Source organism: Phoxinus phoxinus (assembly GCF_949152265.1).
Source record: "Phoxinus phoxinus genome assembly, chromosome: 24".
In the NCBI taxonomy this organism is placed as follows: Eukaryota; Metazoa; Chordata; class Actinopteri; order Cypriniformes; family Leuciscidae; genus Phoxinus; species Phoxinus phoxinus.
Window position 1 is genome coordinate 5,979,667 of NC_136899.1, and position 14,910 is coordinate 5,994,576.

Here is a 14,910-nt window from a genome sequence, read left to right on the forward strand (position 1 = left end):
TGGTTAATGTAAGAACAGGTTAATGTATTGTGTATGAAACTAAAGCCATAGGCTTTGTAAGTCAGATCAGATCTCTCTTTGATTGATAGTCTAAGAAAACGGCACTGAAGTCCAACCAGTCAGATATGCATCTCGCCAGCTTTCCTTATTCTTTCATCCTCTTTTCTTCAAACCTGAATAAAATGTTACTTCACTTTAATAAAAGTGCATTGTTGCGAAACAACAGCATTTCATGTCAAAGGCCAAATTAAACCTGAAAACCATTTTCTATGTTGAAATTTTGCTAACCGATGCTGACTAGGAAATGGTCTCTGGCTTAATTCCAGGATCCTCGTTGACATTTCCATATACTTCCATTAATGATGAATTCTCTGTAGATAATAATAATAATTGCAAGCTTTAATCCCTCCATAAGATTCTAATTAACTGGAGGGAACTTATCACTGAATGAATGGGAAAAAACTGAATTATAACTTTTTTTTGTGAGAATATCTGCTGATTGCGGTACATACAGAGCCTGTGGTGCTGAATAAAAACAGCAGAAGTGAAGGAGAGAATAAAGCAGGAAAGAATTGAGAAAGTGAGGAAGAACTATTGAAATCCCATTCTACAAAACAAGTGCCATTTGTATTCTTCATATGTTAAAAAAAAAATTACCAACACAAATAGTAGTTGATACTAACTTTTACAGTATAAAGTCGCTTTCTAAAACACATCACCACATATCCAATCATTTTAATTTCTTTAATTATTTTCTTTTCATCATGCAATGCATTTTTGCCCTCTGCTTCTCTTTGCTGTATTATAAAATATGCATATTTTTAGGAAAGCAAAAGCTAGCAATTAGTCTTTATACTTTCTATAACTTTTGGATTTGTGGAAAGATCAGCGTTACAGCATTTGCCCTACAAAGATTGACATGCCAATTTTAACTGTAAAACTGTCAACTTTGTCGTTTTTTGAAGACATAAGAATGAAAAACTTAATGAACAATGGAAATGATTAACGCTTAAAGGGTGAACTAACCAAAAAAGTCATTTAAAACAGCCTTATCAAATTGTAAATGGAAAGCGTTTCATAAAATTACCCTTTTCTATCAAAGCAAGGAATGAACAACAATAGCCTCAACAAAACAAAGAGTAAAGTAGTGTCACAAAGAGCCTACAGCAAAGACACTCATTTCACCTCCCGTGAGAAGGGTTAAGGACCGTTCTCCATGCTTGTGCTGCTCAGTTCGGGAGACAATTACAGCCGCATCAGAGAGGTTTCAGTGGCCAGCCGCTTTCACTGAGCAGCTTTCACGGGTCTGTCAGACAGCGAGAGGCTTTGTCTTTCAACAAATAACTGTAATGGTCCTTATCTGTGGAGCAGGCCGCCTTTACAACACTATCTTATCAGCCACCAAATACTTTCCTGCGAACTATCTCCAGAGAATGCACCGGGAAAATTGCCACTAAACCGAGAGCAGCCACTGACATAAATCACTGAGAAAGAGGTACATCGATAAGGGCTATCTCAAAGTTAAAGCCACAAAGCTGTTTTGGGGTTAGAATGGCCAGCAAACTTAATTCAAATTCTAAGTGCCACTTTACTTTGAAGATAAAAGGGAAACCTTCTCCGGGTAATCAATTCAATCTGAACGTGCAAATCTCATTGCTGATAACCTCCACTGTCTTTCCTTTAAATTGTCTTCACTTTTCTAGAGCTCAAGTAAAGTAGAAGGCAAAAAGTCAAGCCAGAATTTAGAAAAAAAAATGATTTAGATTTTCATCCCTTTTATACCACCAAGAAAGTCAGAATAGACAAGCTCTTTAAAATCCAGCAATGACTGGTGCAATATCTGTTTTATCAGAAATGTCCAATGCCACAATCCATCATCCACCAGAAAAATGGCGGTCCAGGTTGGTTTATTCTGGTTAGTGCCGGTTTAGTGCTAGTCTTAAAGGGAGAAGATATTGGTAACAACATTGGACCCCATTGACTTTCATTGTATGGACAAAAACAAGCCATTTAAAAAAATATCTTCTGTGCTCCACAGAAAAAAAGAAAGTCATACATGTTTGGATGGACATGAGACTGAGTAAATTATTTAATTTCATCACTGATTGAGTAGCAGATGCGCCCTTAGTGGTTAGTCAAACAAAACAGAAGTACCAAGTTCGAGAAAACTAAACAAGTATTTATAACAGTTAGTTGGTCTTCTGTGATTTGGCTTAATTAAAATCCACCAACCAGAGCTTGGCTGCCATGGACGTGTGAGAGAGACAGAGAAGAAGTGATCCGTTTGCTCATGTGTAGCAGCTCTTTAGAAGTCTCAGTTTCACAGCTGGTTCTGAGGTTCTCCTACTAACAGCCAAAGTCCCGAATCCTGACAAAACAGAGCTCAAGCACAAATTATAACTGTCAGAGCTGTTAAATAAGACTCCACAGCCAACACGTGTGTATGTCATCAAAACTGGGAACGTTTTTTTGGACCAAAACACAACTCTGAGAAAACAAAACCATTTCACACGCCTAGCAGGAGATTCTGTTAAATGGAAAAACTAAAGTCATTGCTTAAAAAACAACAACACATTTTCAAACTTGATATTGCATCTCATAAACATTTCGGGCACAGTGAGTGAGGAGGTTTGTCAGTTGCCCCCTTTAGGGATCAATCATTCTTCGAAATTTCTGTCATAAAATCATGAAGCAAAGGCATTAAGACAAGTGTGCAGCTTTCTGCTTTGCATTTGTTTGGGCCAAACACTCACCAACAAATCCCAAAGTAAAATTTAATAGCTTAAAGGTTGCTTTTTCATAGCTCAGAAGACTTAATTGACTTCACTTGACCTGTAAAAAACAAAACAAAACAAAAAAACATTGTCAGGTAACCAAAAACCGTTTATAGTAGCTCCTAAATTACCAGTTTGGTTTAGGTCCAGTGTTATTTTAGTATTATTTATATACTATTATAGTATTTATTAATATTTTAAATTCATTTTTACTAATTTTTTTTTTTTGTCATATTTATTACACACATTTTTGTTATTTGTTAATTTGTCATGGTTAGTTAAACTTTATTGTTGAAGTTTTTCAGCTAATATTTATATTTTATTTCTCCTTTTGCCAAAAAAAAAAAAGTATTCAAGGCTACGACCCAAAAAAGGGACAACTTTCCCTTGAATGATTCTAAGTATAAATAAAAACAGAAACAAATTAGTAAATTTTAGCTCTAAAAACTAATTTGATCTTGAATCTGAGAACATAAAAAAGATCTGAGATCATATTTGACCTTAAGCAGACTTTGGCATCTTGTGCTCAAATATGAGGACAGTGGGAGACATTATTGAGATCTTTTCTGAAACTCTAGAGGAAACAACAAATACGTATTTCTCAGTAGACAAATATGAGAAGAAAAATTATGATTGAGTGATTTTTCTTTTCTGCAAGCTGTAGACATGAAAACAGCAGAATCAGGCCAGTCCACTAAGTAACAGCACATAAACAGACAATACCTGGTTTGTATTAAAGCTAGTTAAGTCAATGAGTTTATTTACTCAGCTTTGGGACAAATAAGTCCTTTAGGTGTTAGTTTTGCTCTCAAGTCTGACTACAAGGGAGTCTGCTCCAAAGCTCCAAGCCTCGATTGACCTGCCCAGAACCGGACTTTCCCTTCTTCCCAATCCCATTCGACCTCTCCAATGATGATGATGAAGTTTCCACTGCAGCTGTTGTTATATTCAGAGTTTCTTTAGAAAGAAACCTCACTCCTCCAGTAAAGAGATTTACCAGTGCACACATCCCCTGACTCCATCACTCAGAACCGTCAGCGATACCATTTGTGAACAGCACCTGATGCTGGTCATATTTCCAGAAAAAAATACAGTCTGGTTAATTTCTCTCTGGTGCTCCTTTCCCACTGTGAAGAAGAGTAATACAATCCTGGGTTTTCTAGTTTCTTAATGCGCCAACATATTAAATCTCTGATCATGAATGTCTCGTGAAAGAACAAACTGATCCGCAGCAAAGTGAGAAGAAAGTATTTTCTGGCACAGGTAGAGCAACTATTCAACTTCCAGAGCACTGGGATATGGTTCATTTTGACCTGGTAGAAGCAGGTTAGACCAGTTTGAACCAGCAGCAAACCATCTAGCATGTTGCACAAATCAGTTTTACCACCTCAAGCCCACATGACAATGTTTTTCCAATAAGCTGCACTAGGCACTATTGGGCTGAATTAAGGCATCCTGTTTAAATGCCACATAATATCTGTGAATGTCCATTGAGGTCTAAGACCTTGAACTGGACATTTATAGACTGCAAATGAGAAAATGTAAAAACTAATTATCAAAAAAGAAAATATCACCACCAACCACTGAGAAGAAGATACAAAAGACGTTAAAAGTTTAGGAGGCTTCTTTCTCTGCTTTCATTTGGCCGTTTCCATAACATCTTAAACAGCAAATACATCAGTGGTTAAGAACTGTAGGCTGATAGGGAACCCGGCCAATCGTTGTCTCCACACACATAAGCCCCAGAGCTTTCCAAATGATCTAAACTCTAAGAAAACACCATAAAACTAAACATTTCACGTGATTTACACATCTGAACTGCACTAGATGATAATCACGCCTGTTGGCTGAATATATAGATGGTGACAGATTGTAAATTGCGTTATTAATATGATAATATAATATAAACAAATATTATACCCATACGTCTCATATTTACACCGATTAGAGTTTCAGGTAACACTGACATCTTTTCTGGGTCAAAGTGTGTTTCTCTGTCCAGCACACATCCCCAGGAAACACAGAGGAGGATTGTGGGAAAGGGTGAAGCGTTGAGGAGGGGTCAGAGCCCTGAAACACAGAGCAAAATAAATACATGAACTATAAGAAATATAAAAAATACAGTCAGAAAGTGCACACAAAGCAGGTTGTGCTGGCTGGCTTCCTTCATTAAATAAGCTGAACGTCTTCCGCTGGTTCCTGGAGCAACCCTCCCCCCGTCACTGCCCTGCTCTGACTGTTGCAATGGACTCCTGGACGTGGAGCTACATGGGCAAAGCCAGCATGGGGGGAAGCCAAGCACTTCCTGCCTGGCAGAGAGACAAGCTCTCACGGGAACAGCGTGCAAGAGCAGGAAGTATGTGTATGTGTGTGTGTATGTGTGTGTGTGTGTGTGTGTGTGTGTGTGTAAGTTGCCAGCACAGTTGGTCCAGCTCTCCATGAGACCCGGATGAGGAAAACTGGCTTTATGACAAGAGCAGATGTAAAGACATACCAGACAACCAACCCATATAAGTTAGTGTATGCACACACACACACACACACACACACACACACACCAGGTCATCGGGTGACCTTCAGATCAACCAACTGACCTTTGGATGCGTTTAAAATGTTTTTGAGCTGAGCAATGACAGTGTGGTACAAATTCAAGATCATTACATCGTCCACATTAAAGTCAAAACAAAACGCAGTTCGCAACCTATTTTACTTCTGTAATCTGACATATTTCTGAGGATATTCAACATTAAAGAATATTTATAATAAAGAAACCTACTCTTAGCATTTACATTCACACCCTGGAATTATGCCATCTTTTCTCACGGGCGCTCGGTTTCACATCCACAAGGTTTTTTTTAGAGCCAATCGGCTGAGCCACAAATGTCAAGTGACTAATCACTGTAAAACCACTAGAAAATGACATCACAGCAACGCTTGATTGGCTCATGGCACTGCAATAAGTACAGTCCTAAACCCTTCACTAACGACTATCCCTGTGTGAACGGCTGCAAAAAAAGAAAAATATAAACATTCATATCAAATTTTCAAGCTTTTATATATTAATTATTAATAATAATAAAACATTAATAAAATATAAATAAAGTTAAAGCTGCCACTGGCAAAACATGCTACAATAACATATTTGCTTTGACAAAGACAAATAGCTTTTCGGGGCAAAAGGTGTACAGCAAGGCATGGCTATGAAATGGGAGTGTTGAAATGTAAGAGCATATCATTTAAAATCAAAACAATTGCATTTTGATAGAAAGACGAGCTTTTTTCTTTAAAATAAAAATAAAAAATAACATGCACTAAAGAATCGTGCACAATAAGACCAAAAAGAATGCTTTAAAAAACAAGTAAACAAGGTAAATTTGATTTCTTGTTGACTTTAAACCAAATCAGATGTTTTGTTTACCTTTAAAGCACACTCATTCGTCATTTGATAGTGCTTCCTGTGGCACCGTCGAGTGTCTATCGCTGTGGGCTTGCGATTTTTTACCCTTTCTAATCTCATTTCCACATGGCTGAGATTCTTTCACAATACAGTCCGCTGAATGTCACAAGGCGGAACATCACAGGGACGAGACGATTCAGTCTCCCAAATCGAATAGAATCGTGACCCATTTATCTTATCCAGCTCACATCTTTCAAACATATTCCCCCGGTGGCAATTGGCATACACGACCCAGATATCTAGACGCTGAGCTGGAAGGGGGGAAAAAATCGCGAAGACATGAAAAAGCATTAAGAACCGTCTACAAGGGCATCGCAAAACCCTGTAGGTAATGTCACTACAGATGCAAACCGGGCATCACGGGAAGTTTTGCTTCCAGCTGCCCATGCATGAAGCTCTCTGTATGTGATACATGCGACTCAGTTGTAATATGGCACATTAAAGCACAAATGTTCCCTTGTTATAACTAAGCATGCAAAGCACATCAAAGTAGTGAAGCAATCCAGGAGAAATGCTTTGCCATCTGCCTTCATTAACTCCGCCTAAGGCACAGTCCATCTATCACACACTGAGTGCTCAGAATTCACGCTGATTATGTTTTACCATGGTGCACTGGTACAAGCTTCTCCTATGGGATGGTGGTGCTTGCTAATGCTTAGTGGTTTTAAAAACTCTCATGTATTAAAACGGTGCATTAAATTAATCAAAAGTGACAGGCATTTATAATGTTACATTGATAAGAGATGTTTCTTGAGCACTAAATATGTATGTAAGAATGATTTCTGAAGGATCATGTGACACTTAAGACTGGAGTAATGATGCTGAAAATGTAGCTTTGCCATCACAGAAATAAATTTCATTTTAAAATACATTACCGTCCAAAATGTTGTGGTCAGCAATAATTTTTAATGTTTTTGAAATAAGTATTTTATGCTCACCAAGACTGCAATTATTTGATCAAAAATACAGTAAAAAAGCAAAAACTGTTTATTATTTTTTTTACTGTAATTTGATCAAATAAATGCAGCTTTGGTGAGCATGAGAAACTTATTTCAAAAACATTTAAAAAATTTACCAACCCTAGAATTTTGAACAGTAATGTACATTAAAAGTGGAATATGTGCCATATATGGGGAGCAAATTATCATAGAATCCTAGGGTTGGCCTCTCTCAACAGAACATATAAAAATCTAGTTCATATTAATTTTTCACACCAACCATGCTCTGATCCTCCACTGAAAGATCTCCATATCCTCTTTCCAGTGTCTCTGGTGTCTATCTGTCCTACAAAACTCAAGAACAACCATAAAAAAAAACAGATCCATTATCCCTGGGAAGTTCAGTAGATGAATGAGGGAAAATATATCACGAGGAATGATATCCAAACACCTACAAGAAACATATAAGAAGAGGAAATGCTATTTGGATACTCCAATCCCACAATCCTGCACTGCTTAATAAAAGAAAGCTACATTGTTCTCTCTCCCTCTCTATTCTCACAAATGAACTGTGTTAGCAGGAAAGTGAAACAGGGCCTATTGATATGAATTAAGATAACGCTGTAAGATAATGGCAGAGAGGGCAGGAGATTAGTCCCATCCTCTATTATGTTCTTAATGAAGTGTTACCAGATGTCATTCAACAGTGAATTCTCCAAAAAGTCGTCTTCATTTTTTTTATGAAAGCTACGATTTTAATTTGCCAAGGATTTAATACGGCTAAAACTAATTAAAACAGTGTCGCTTCAAATATTATCCAAAGAAATTCTGGGATGCATGTGTCCCCGAGCAGAATTAAGTCATGATTGTTTGACACGCTGAAAAGGTGATACACTGCCCTCTGTTGGTAGATGGAAACACTGGATGTTGGACAGTCCGATGTCAGTTTTATTAATGATGTTATAAAATACAAACAGATAAAACAGTGTCGGCCTAATAATAATAAACAGGTTGAGAGTGATTGAATGCAGTCAATAGACTTGACACATTCTCATTAGTGTAGTGCATATGGGTGTTTTTAATTCTCATCTGTGATTCTTCTAATTACTATAATGCAGTAATGAGAGTCGTCCTGTTTGGACACAATATTATGTGTTTGGACACATAATACAACTTGGAATAGATTTAATAATCAATTCTAACAATATGTTATTTTGTTTTGCATTTTGAAAATTTGCAGTAAAATAATGAGAACTGCGGGAGAATATGTGCTTATATAGAATAACTGCACTTTTTTATTTCTAGGGGTTAAAGGGATAGTTCACCCAAAAATGAAAATTAGCCCATGATTTACTCACCCTTAAGTCATCCTAGGTGTATATGACATTCTTCTTTCAGAAATTCAGACGAATACAATCGGAAGTTATATTAAAAACTGTCCTGGCTCTTCCAAGCTTTATAATGGCAGTTTCTGTTTTGAAGTCCATAAAAGTGCACCTATCCATCATAAAAGTGCTCCACAGGGCTCCGGGGGGTTAATAAAGGCCTTAATATTTTTTTAATATAACTCCGATTGTATTCGTCTGAAAGAAGAATATCATATACACCTAGCATGACTTGAGGCGGGTGAGTAAACCATGGGCTAATTTTCATTTTTGGGTGTACTATCACTTAACTGTGACTTTTTTGACAGACGTCACCCCAGCAGCTTCAAATCAGGTCTGACAAACCATATACATTTGTATTTTACATCAGTCATTTGTATCATCAATATGTCCAGAGGGCCTTTAAACTACCCACAAAGAACCCTTAGTCATACTCACAATTTCTTCAGGGCTTTGATCACATGATTCGTGGATGAATCCTGAGCCAGTTTTCCATGTGGCTGATGTCTGCTGACCTCCTGGACAGACTCATATACTCTCAGCTTCACTGGAGGTTGGCTGCCAAGAGGAATAGAGAAGATCAGATGATTCTCATAAAGTTAATATCCATCACTTGCTAATTCCAAAGTTTGTGCTGTCGAATCAGATTGTAATAAATGAGGATATTCATGACAAAGTGTAGTTTAACACTGTAAGAAATAAAAAAAGAGGTTATATTTTACTGTAAGTGATTGCATGACAAGACTTCAAACATTCAGATATGATATATTACGGTAAACCTTTACAAAAGCCTTAAGTATAATGCATTATAAAGGTATTTCATTATGCATGTTATAATTTATAAAGAATTGTAACCAAAGTTAAAATGCATTATAATATTCGCAGATTCCTGGTTACATCTAAAATTGGTTGTTTGTCATGTTTTAATGCATTATGCTTTCTAAAGGCATGTTCAATGAATAGATAAATATTAGGTCACACTTCAGTTTAGGGTCCAATTCTCACTATTAACTATTAACTATTTACAACGATTTTTGCCTCAAACTCCTAATTACTGTTAGTAAGGTAGAGATTGGGTAGGATTAAGGGATGTAGAATATGGCCATGTAGGGCAAGCATAAATATGTGCTTTATAAGTACTAATAAACCACCAATATCCTATAATCTGCATGCTAATAAGCAACTTGTAATAGTGAAAATTGGACCCTAAACTAAAGTGTTAACCAGAATTATAATGTATTACAACTGTGGTTACAAATATTCATAAAACCGTACAATGCATTATAAGGTGCATTACAAGGCATAATTAATGCATTAAAAATACTATAATGCATAAATTATTTAAGTAAAGTGTTCCCAATATGACTTAAGACAATTTCCATACTTTAATTTGTCTGATTTTATAGTTTTAATGGCTTTATATTTTTCTAAATTGTGGGAAAAGTGATAATAAAGAATGAGTAGGTGTGTCTAAACTTTTGATTAACAGCATAACTAACATGTGCAGCCATATTAAGCAGTGCATTCAGTCAGGATTACCTAAACCACAGTCACAAAGTTGATTTACATGATAATCACTCGCCATTTTTCACTTTTACCAATCCTTAAATAACCCTTCTGTGTCAGCGCTATTCAAGACGCACGATTCCAACTGGGAGCAGATCTATATTCCAGCCAATTAGAGCCATGACTCATTTGTCACTACCCGCAAGAACATTCATTTTTGCTGCTCCAGCAGGCTGTCGAGAAGACTGTAAACATTACTCAGAACATCTCTGAGTGGGACTACAGTGAGATTGAAATGACTGACAGCTCCTCAGTTTCTGCGTCACGTCTCTGCAGGAGTGCGGCCCACGTGCCTTTTAGAAAACACTTCCTGTTGGTGACTTTCACTCTGCAAGATGTGACTTTCCAAAAAGGACACAAGGGCGATTTTTAGAATAATGACGCAAGTTTGACGTTGGGCCTAAAACTGCTCCTGCGCACTCAAAAGTTACAGAGCGATACAGTTTTTCGTTCATCCCCAATATGCAATATATATATATATATATATATATATTAGGCTGTCAAAAGATGAATCGTGATTAATCGCATCCAAAATAAAAGTTTGTGTTTGCATAATATATGTGTGTGTACTGTGTATAATTATTATGTATAAATACACATACATTCATGTATATATTTAAGAAACATTTGCATTTATATACTGTATAGGCTATACATTTATATAATTTATATTATATATAAATATTTTATATATAAATACAACCAATTTTTCTTAAATATATACATGATTGTGTGTGTTTTTATATATATAAATAATTATACACAGTACACCCACATATATTATGTAAACATAAACTTTTATTTTGGATGCGATTAATCACAATTAATCTGTTGACAGCCCTACTATATATATATATTACAACTGAACGCAGAGGACTACCTAAAAAAAATGTGAGTTTGATTTCAAAGTACAATAAGATATTTTTAAAGAAATCATTTATTTTATTCAGCAAGGATACATTACACTGATCTAAAGTGACATTTAAACTGTTACAAAAGACTTCTATTTCAAATAAATGCTGTTCTTTGGAACTTTCTATTCATCAAAGATCAAAAATGCTAATAAATTCAGCCTTGAAGTAAGAACCAAAACCTTACGAGCACTAAATTTGAATGGGTTGTTCAAATTATTTAAATAGGCCATATTTTGCTTTTTATTAATGTATTCATTTTTCTTTAGTGTGTAATAATGTATCAGTTTGTGCCGACTATACACAAAGGCTACTTACCACTGTGAAATGTTGGGCTCAAATTGTGCTTGCAAAGTTGGTTCTGATTGATCATCTGCATTTTCAAAATCCGACTCTTCCACGAACTGATAAATTAAAACTGACGACATTTATTAACTGTTTTTACAATTGCTTTGGAAGCCTTAGAGGCTAAAACTCATGACTATGGTAAGGTTTGTTACATTTCTTACACACACTTAAGGTGTTTTCGTCAATCACAATGCACTGGGTCAGCTGTCCAATCAGAGCACTCTTGGCTTCTCAGAAGGAGAGGCTTTGTAGTGTTTCAGACAGACTGGGAATAAAGGTGCTGCAATAATGTACAGTATGTGAAAAGCATGTTAACCAATTCTAGTACACCCAATAAACAAAATTATGACCTTTTAAATGATCATTATAAGGGACATTACAAACAAAAAACGGTCCCGAATCATTTGGCTTACTTTCATGTGTTTGTAAAGTATCTTTAATTTGATTACATTTGACCTATGTGGATCACTGTTTAATTTATAAGGTGATCTAATCTAATTCTGAGCTTTACTAAGTTTTCATTGCTACAGTGTTTACTACTAAGTTTTGCAGCTGAATAAACTACTCCAGGTAAGAGGATTACGGTATTACCTGAAACTGATCATGAACAGCTCACTGAAACTAAGCGGACATGAGTTACGCTTTATTTTAGACAGTTACTAGGAATGGTATGGAAACTTGTTTCCGCTAATGTAAAAAGAAAAATGGTATTTGACATTTTATCTTACAATTACTATCTATTTTTTCTCAGAAATTCGAGTTTATATCTCGCATTAACCTTTTTTATTTTATTTTCAGTGGCGGAAACAAGCTTCCCTAGAATGGTGATCTTGCATTAGAAATAACTGACTCTATATGTCTGACTTCAATGCAAAACTTTTTCAGTAGCGTAAACAAGCTCCCAGTGGTATGATCTCATATGCACTGTGATTACCAATTAGTAATTTGTATTAATTAATCATTTTAAAAAATATTAAAGAAAAGGTTACTCACATCTTACTCTTGAGTTGTATTCTGGGTAAAGATGTCTGAGGGCGCAGGAATATTCCTTTATAAAGTTTCATGAATTTTTGATGGGCCTCTTCAGTAGAGCTGATACTGTGAAGAGAAGCGAGACTGTTTTTTACCCTTTTTTATAAATGGAATATTAAAACACTAGTTTAATAAGTTCACAAGCAACTAATACATTCGGAAATGACAAAAATTAATTTACAACATCAATGACCATTCCTACCTTTCATTTAGCTGGTTTAGCTGCGTCAGCTGTGTGTAGTCGATGTGTGAGAGTCTTTGCTCAGCTGTGATAAAAGAATGAAAGCCACATTTGGCAGATCAGTAAAAGTAAAACCCACACAAATCATTGTCCTATTTTGTGAGGATCAGGGCTAGTTGTCACAAGGATTATATCTAAGTGTTATGATTATACAAATGTGTGTAAATCTCTAGTCATGGTTTTTATATGCTGATTTTAAACGCCTGTAAAAACTCTTAAAATTAGGATGCAAGTTATTTCAACATAATTTATTGCAATGATGACTTAAAGGGATAGTTCTCCCAAAAATGAAAATTCTGTCATCATATGCTCAACCTCAAGTTGTTCAAAACCTGTATGAATTTCTTTCTGCTGCTAAACACAAAAGAAGATATTTTGAAGAATATGGGTAACCTAACAGTTGATGGGCCCCATTGACTTCCATATAAGAGGAAAATAATGCGCCAATATTATGTTTCTAAGACTTCAGAAATAAAATCTAAAGCTTATTTTAGCTTATTTAATAGACAGAGATGCAGAATAGCCTTGTCATTTACAAAAAGGGAGTGATCCCAATCCAGCATATATGCTGGTGATTTAGTTAATATGATAATATTTACTATATTATGTTAATATGTTAATATTTTAATATGATTTAGTTCATATATGAACTAAACGGTCTATGATATGATATGTACAATACAACTGACTCCGTACATTATTAAACATGTTGATATGAAATGTCTCTGTACCTGAAGGTCGGTATCGGCGCATGACTGTTTGAAGTGTCATTGCAGCAAAGATAGATAACAAGACGACACTGTGTGAGACATGTTTGGCCTGTTGCTGTGCGTCATGGCAACTGCCATGTAACTTACTCATATTACAGAAAGGTTATCGTGTTAAAAGATCATTAAAAAAACGTGTAAGTTCATTTTCAGTCTCTTGTTGTGATGGCACGCTTCCACACGCAAAATAAAAAAAGCACACAACTGTTGACACCTCAAATATAGCAAGTTAATGAGGTAGGCTAACGTTACAAGTGGCCCAACAGGCTAACACAACTCAGTAAACAAGAAGTTCATATTGAACAACTTATATTTTAGACAAAATAGTTCAAGTTAGTTTGTCTTTTATTTGCTTTGCCAACAAAACTACTTGCAAATGATGCCAAACAAGAACTGAGCCCTTGCGTGTCGCCGAATCAAGTGTATTTGAACGAAACGAATCGGTTGAATGAATGACTCATTGAGTCACTCATGAGGACACTCCCAAATGAATCAGTGTTTGTGAACAATTCTGTTGAATGAATGATTGAATGACTCACTCCTAAAGACGGTAATTTGTCGCCACCCACTGGCGTAAAGTAAAGTGCGAAACAGTCACAGAAGAAATCAAATTCAAACACATAAATAAATACACATGAGTTGTTATTATTATTAACTGAAAATATTAAACACATTTTTGTTAATTGAAAGAAAGATTAATTAATTTGTTAATAATAAAGACTAAACATGGGTGGTGGTTAAGGAGACCCCCCCCTTCCATATGTAAAGCGCTTTGATTACCTAGAATTAAACCTTGATAAATGTTATTAATTATTAAAAAATGATTAATTATTATTACTATAATAGTAGGCTATATAAATAATGCTAAAATAACAGCTTTGACGTTTTAATCATAATTGGTTAATAGCAAACAAGGGTGACCAACAACTTGAACGTATATCCTTTAATAATAGAAGGTGAGTAACTATTCTATTATTTTTAAGCCAGTTGAAACAGAAATATAAAATGAACATGTCTCTGTTCTAAATTATAAAAGGGGAAAGAATAAAGAGATGGAAGGCCTGTAAGATCAAAGACGTCTTTTCTTCTTCTTGTTAGCCTTGTCTGTTCCCTGTGAAACCACAACAGTAAATCCCCTCAGCTGAACTAAAAGCTTTAAGGTTTAATTAAGTAAGTGGTCCACTGCTCCATATGAGCCGAACTAATCCAGCAGAACAGCTCGCAGGTCCACCAGTGAAATCTGCTCAAAGCTACGACAATTTACTGATATTCTCTGAACTGTAGGAGACTTGAAAAGGCTGCAAACACTATACTGTGAATCAAACTATATGGTTTATATTGACCAGAATCAACTTTTACTTCGTTTTTGTATGACTTTTTCTATATTTGATATGTTTTATAACTTTATAAAATAGTATAATAGCTAGTTGTGCAACAATGAAATATTAAAATATGTATCAAATTTGTGGCTGTAGGCATGGTTTGAAACGT

At 35.5% G+C, this 14,910-nt stretch overlaps 1 protein-coding gene across 4 annotated transcripts in view; it reads right to left on the bottom strand.

The window, feature by feature from the left end:
- cnbd1 (cyclic nucleotide binding domain containing 1) overlaps nt 1–14,910 on the bottom strand; it is a 37,132-nt gene that overhangs the window by 22,052 nt on the left and 170 nt on the right. For 2 of the 4 annotated variants that reach the window (XR_013796402.1, XM_079602619.1), the window contains exons 1-4: nt 13,384–13,869; nt 12,614–12,677; nt 12,373–12,477; nt 8,993–9,112 (exon numbers count right to left, since the gene is read on the bottom strand). Coding sequence is in view for 2 of the 4 variants with exons in the window: in XM_079602619.1 (XP_079458745.1) it covers nt 8,993–9,112; nt 12,373–12,477; nt 12,614–12,677; nt 13,384–13,513 (419 nt within the window). In the remaining 2 variants the exon portion in view is untranslated. Of the gene's footprint in view, nt 1–8,992; nt 9,113–12,372; nt 12,478–12,613; nt 12,678–13,383; nt 13,899–14,910 lie in introns of those variants that run through there. The other 2 variants (XR_013796401.1, XM_079602620.1) reach the window with 2 other exon arrangements.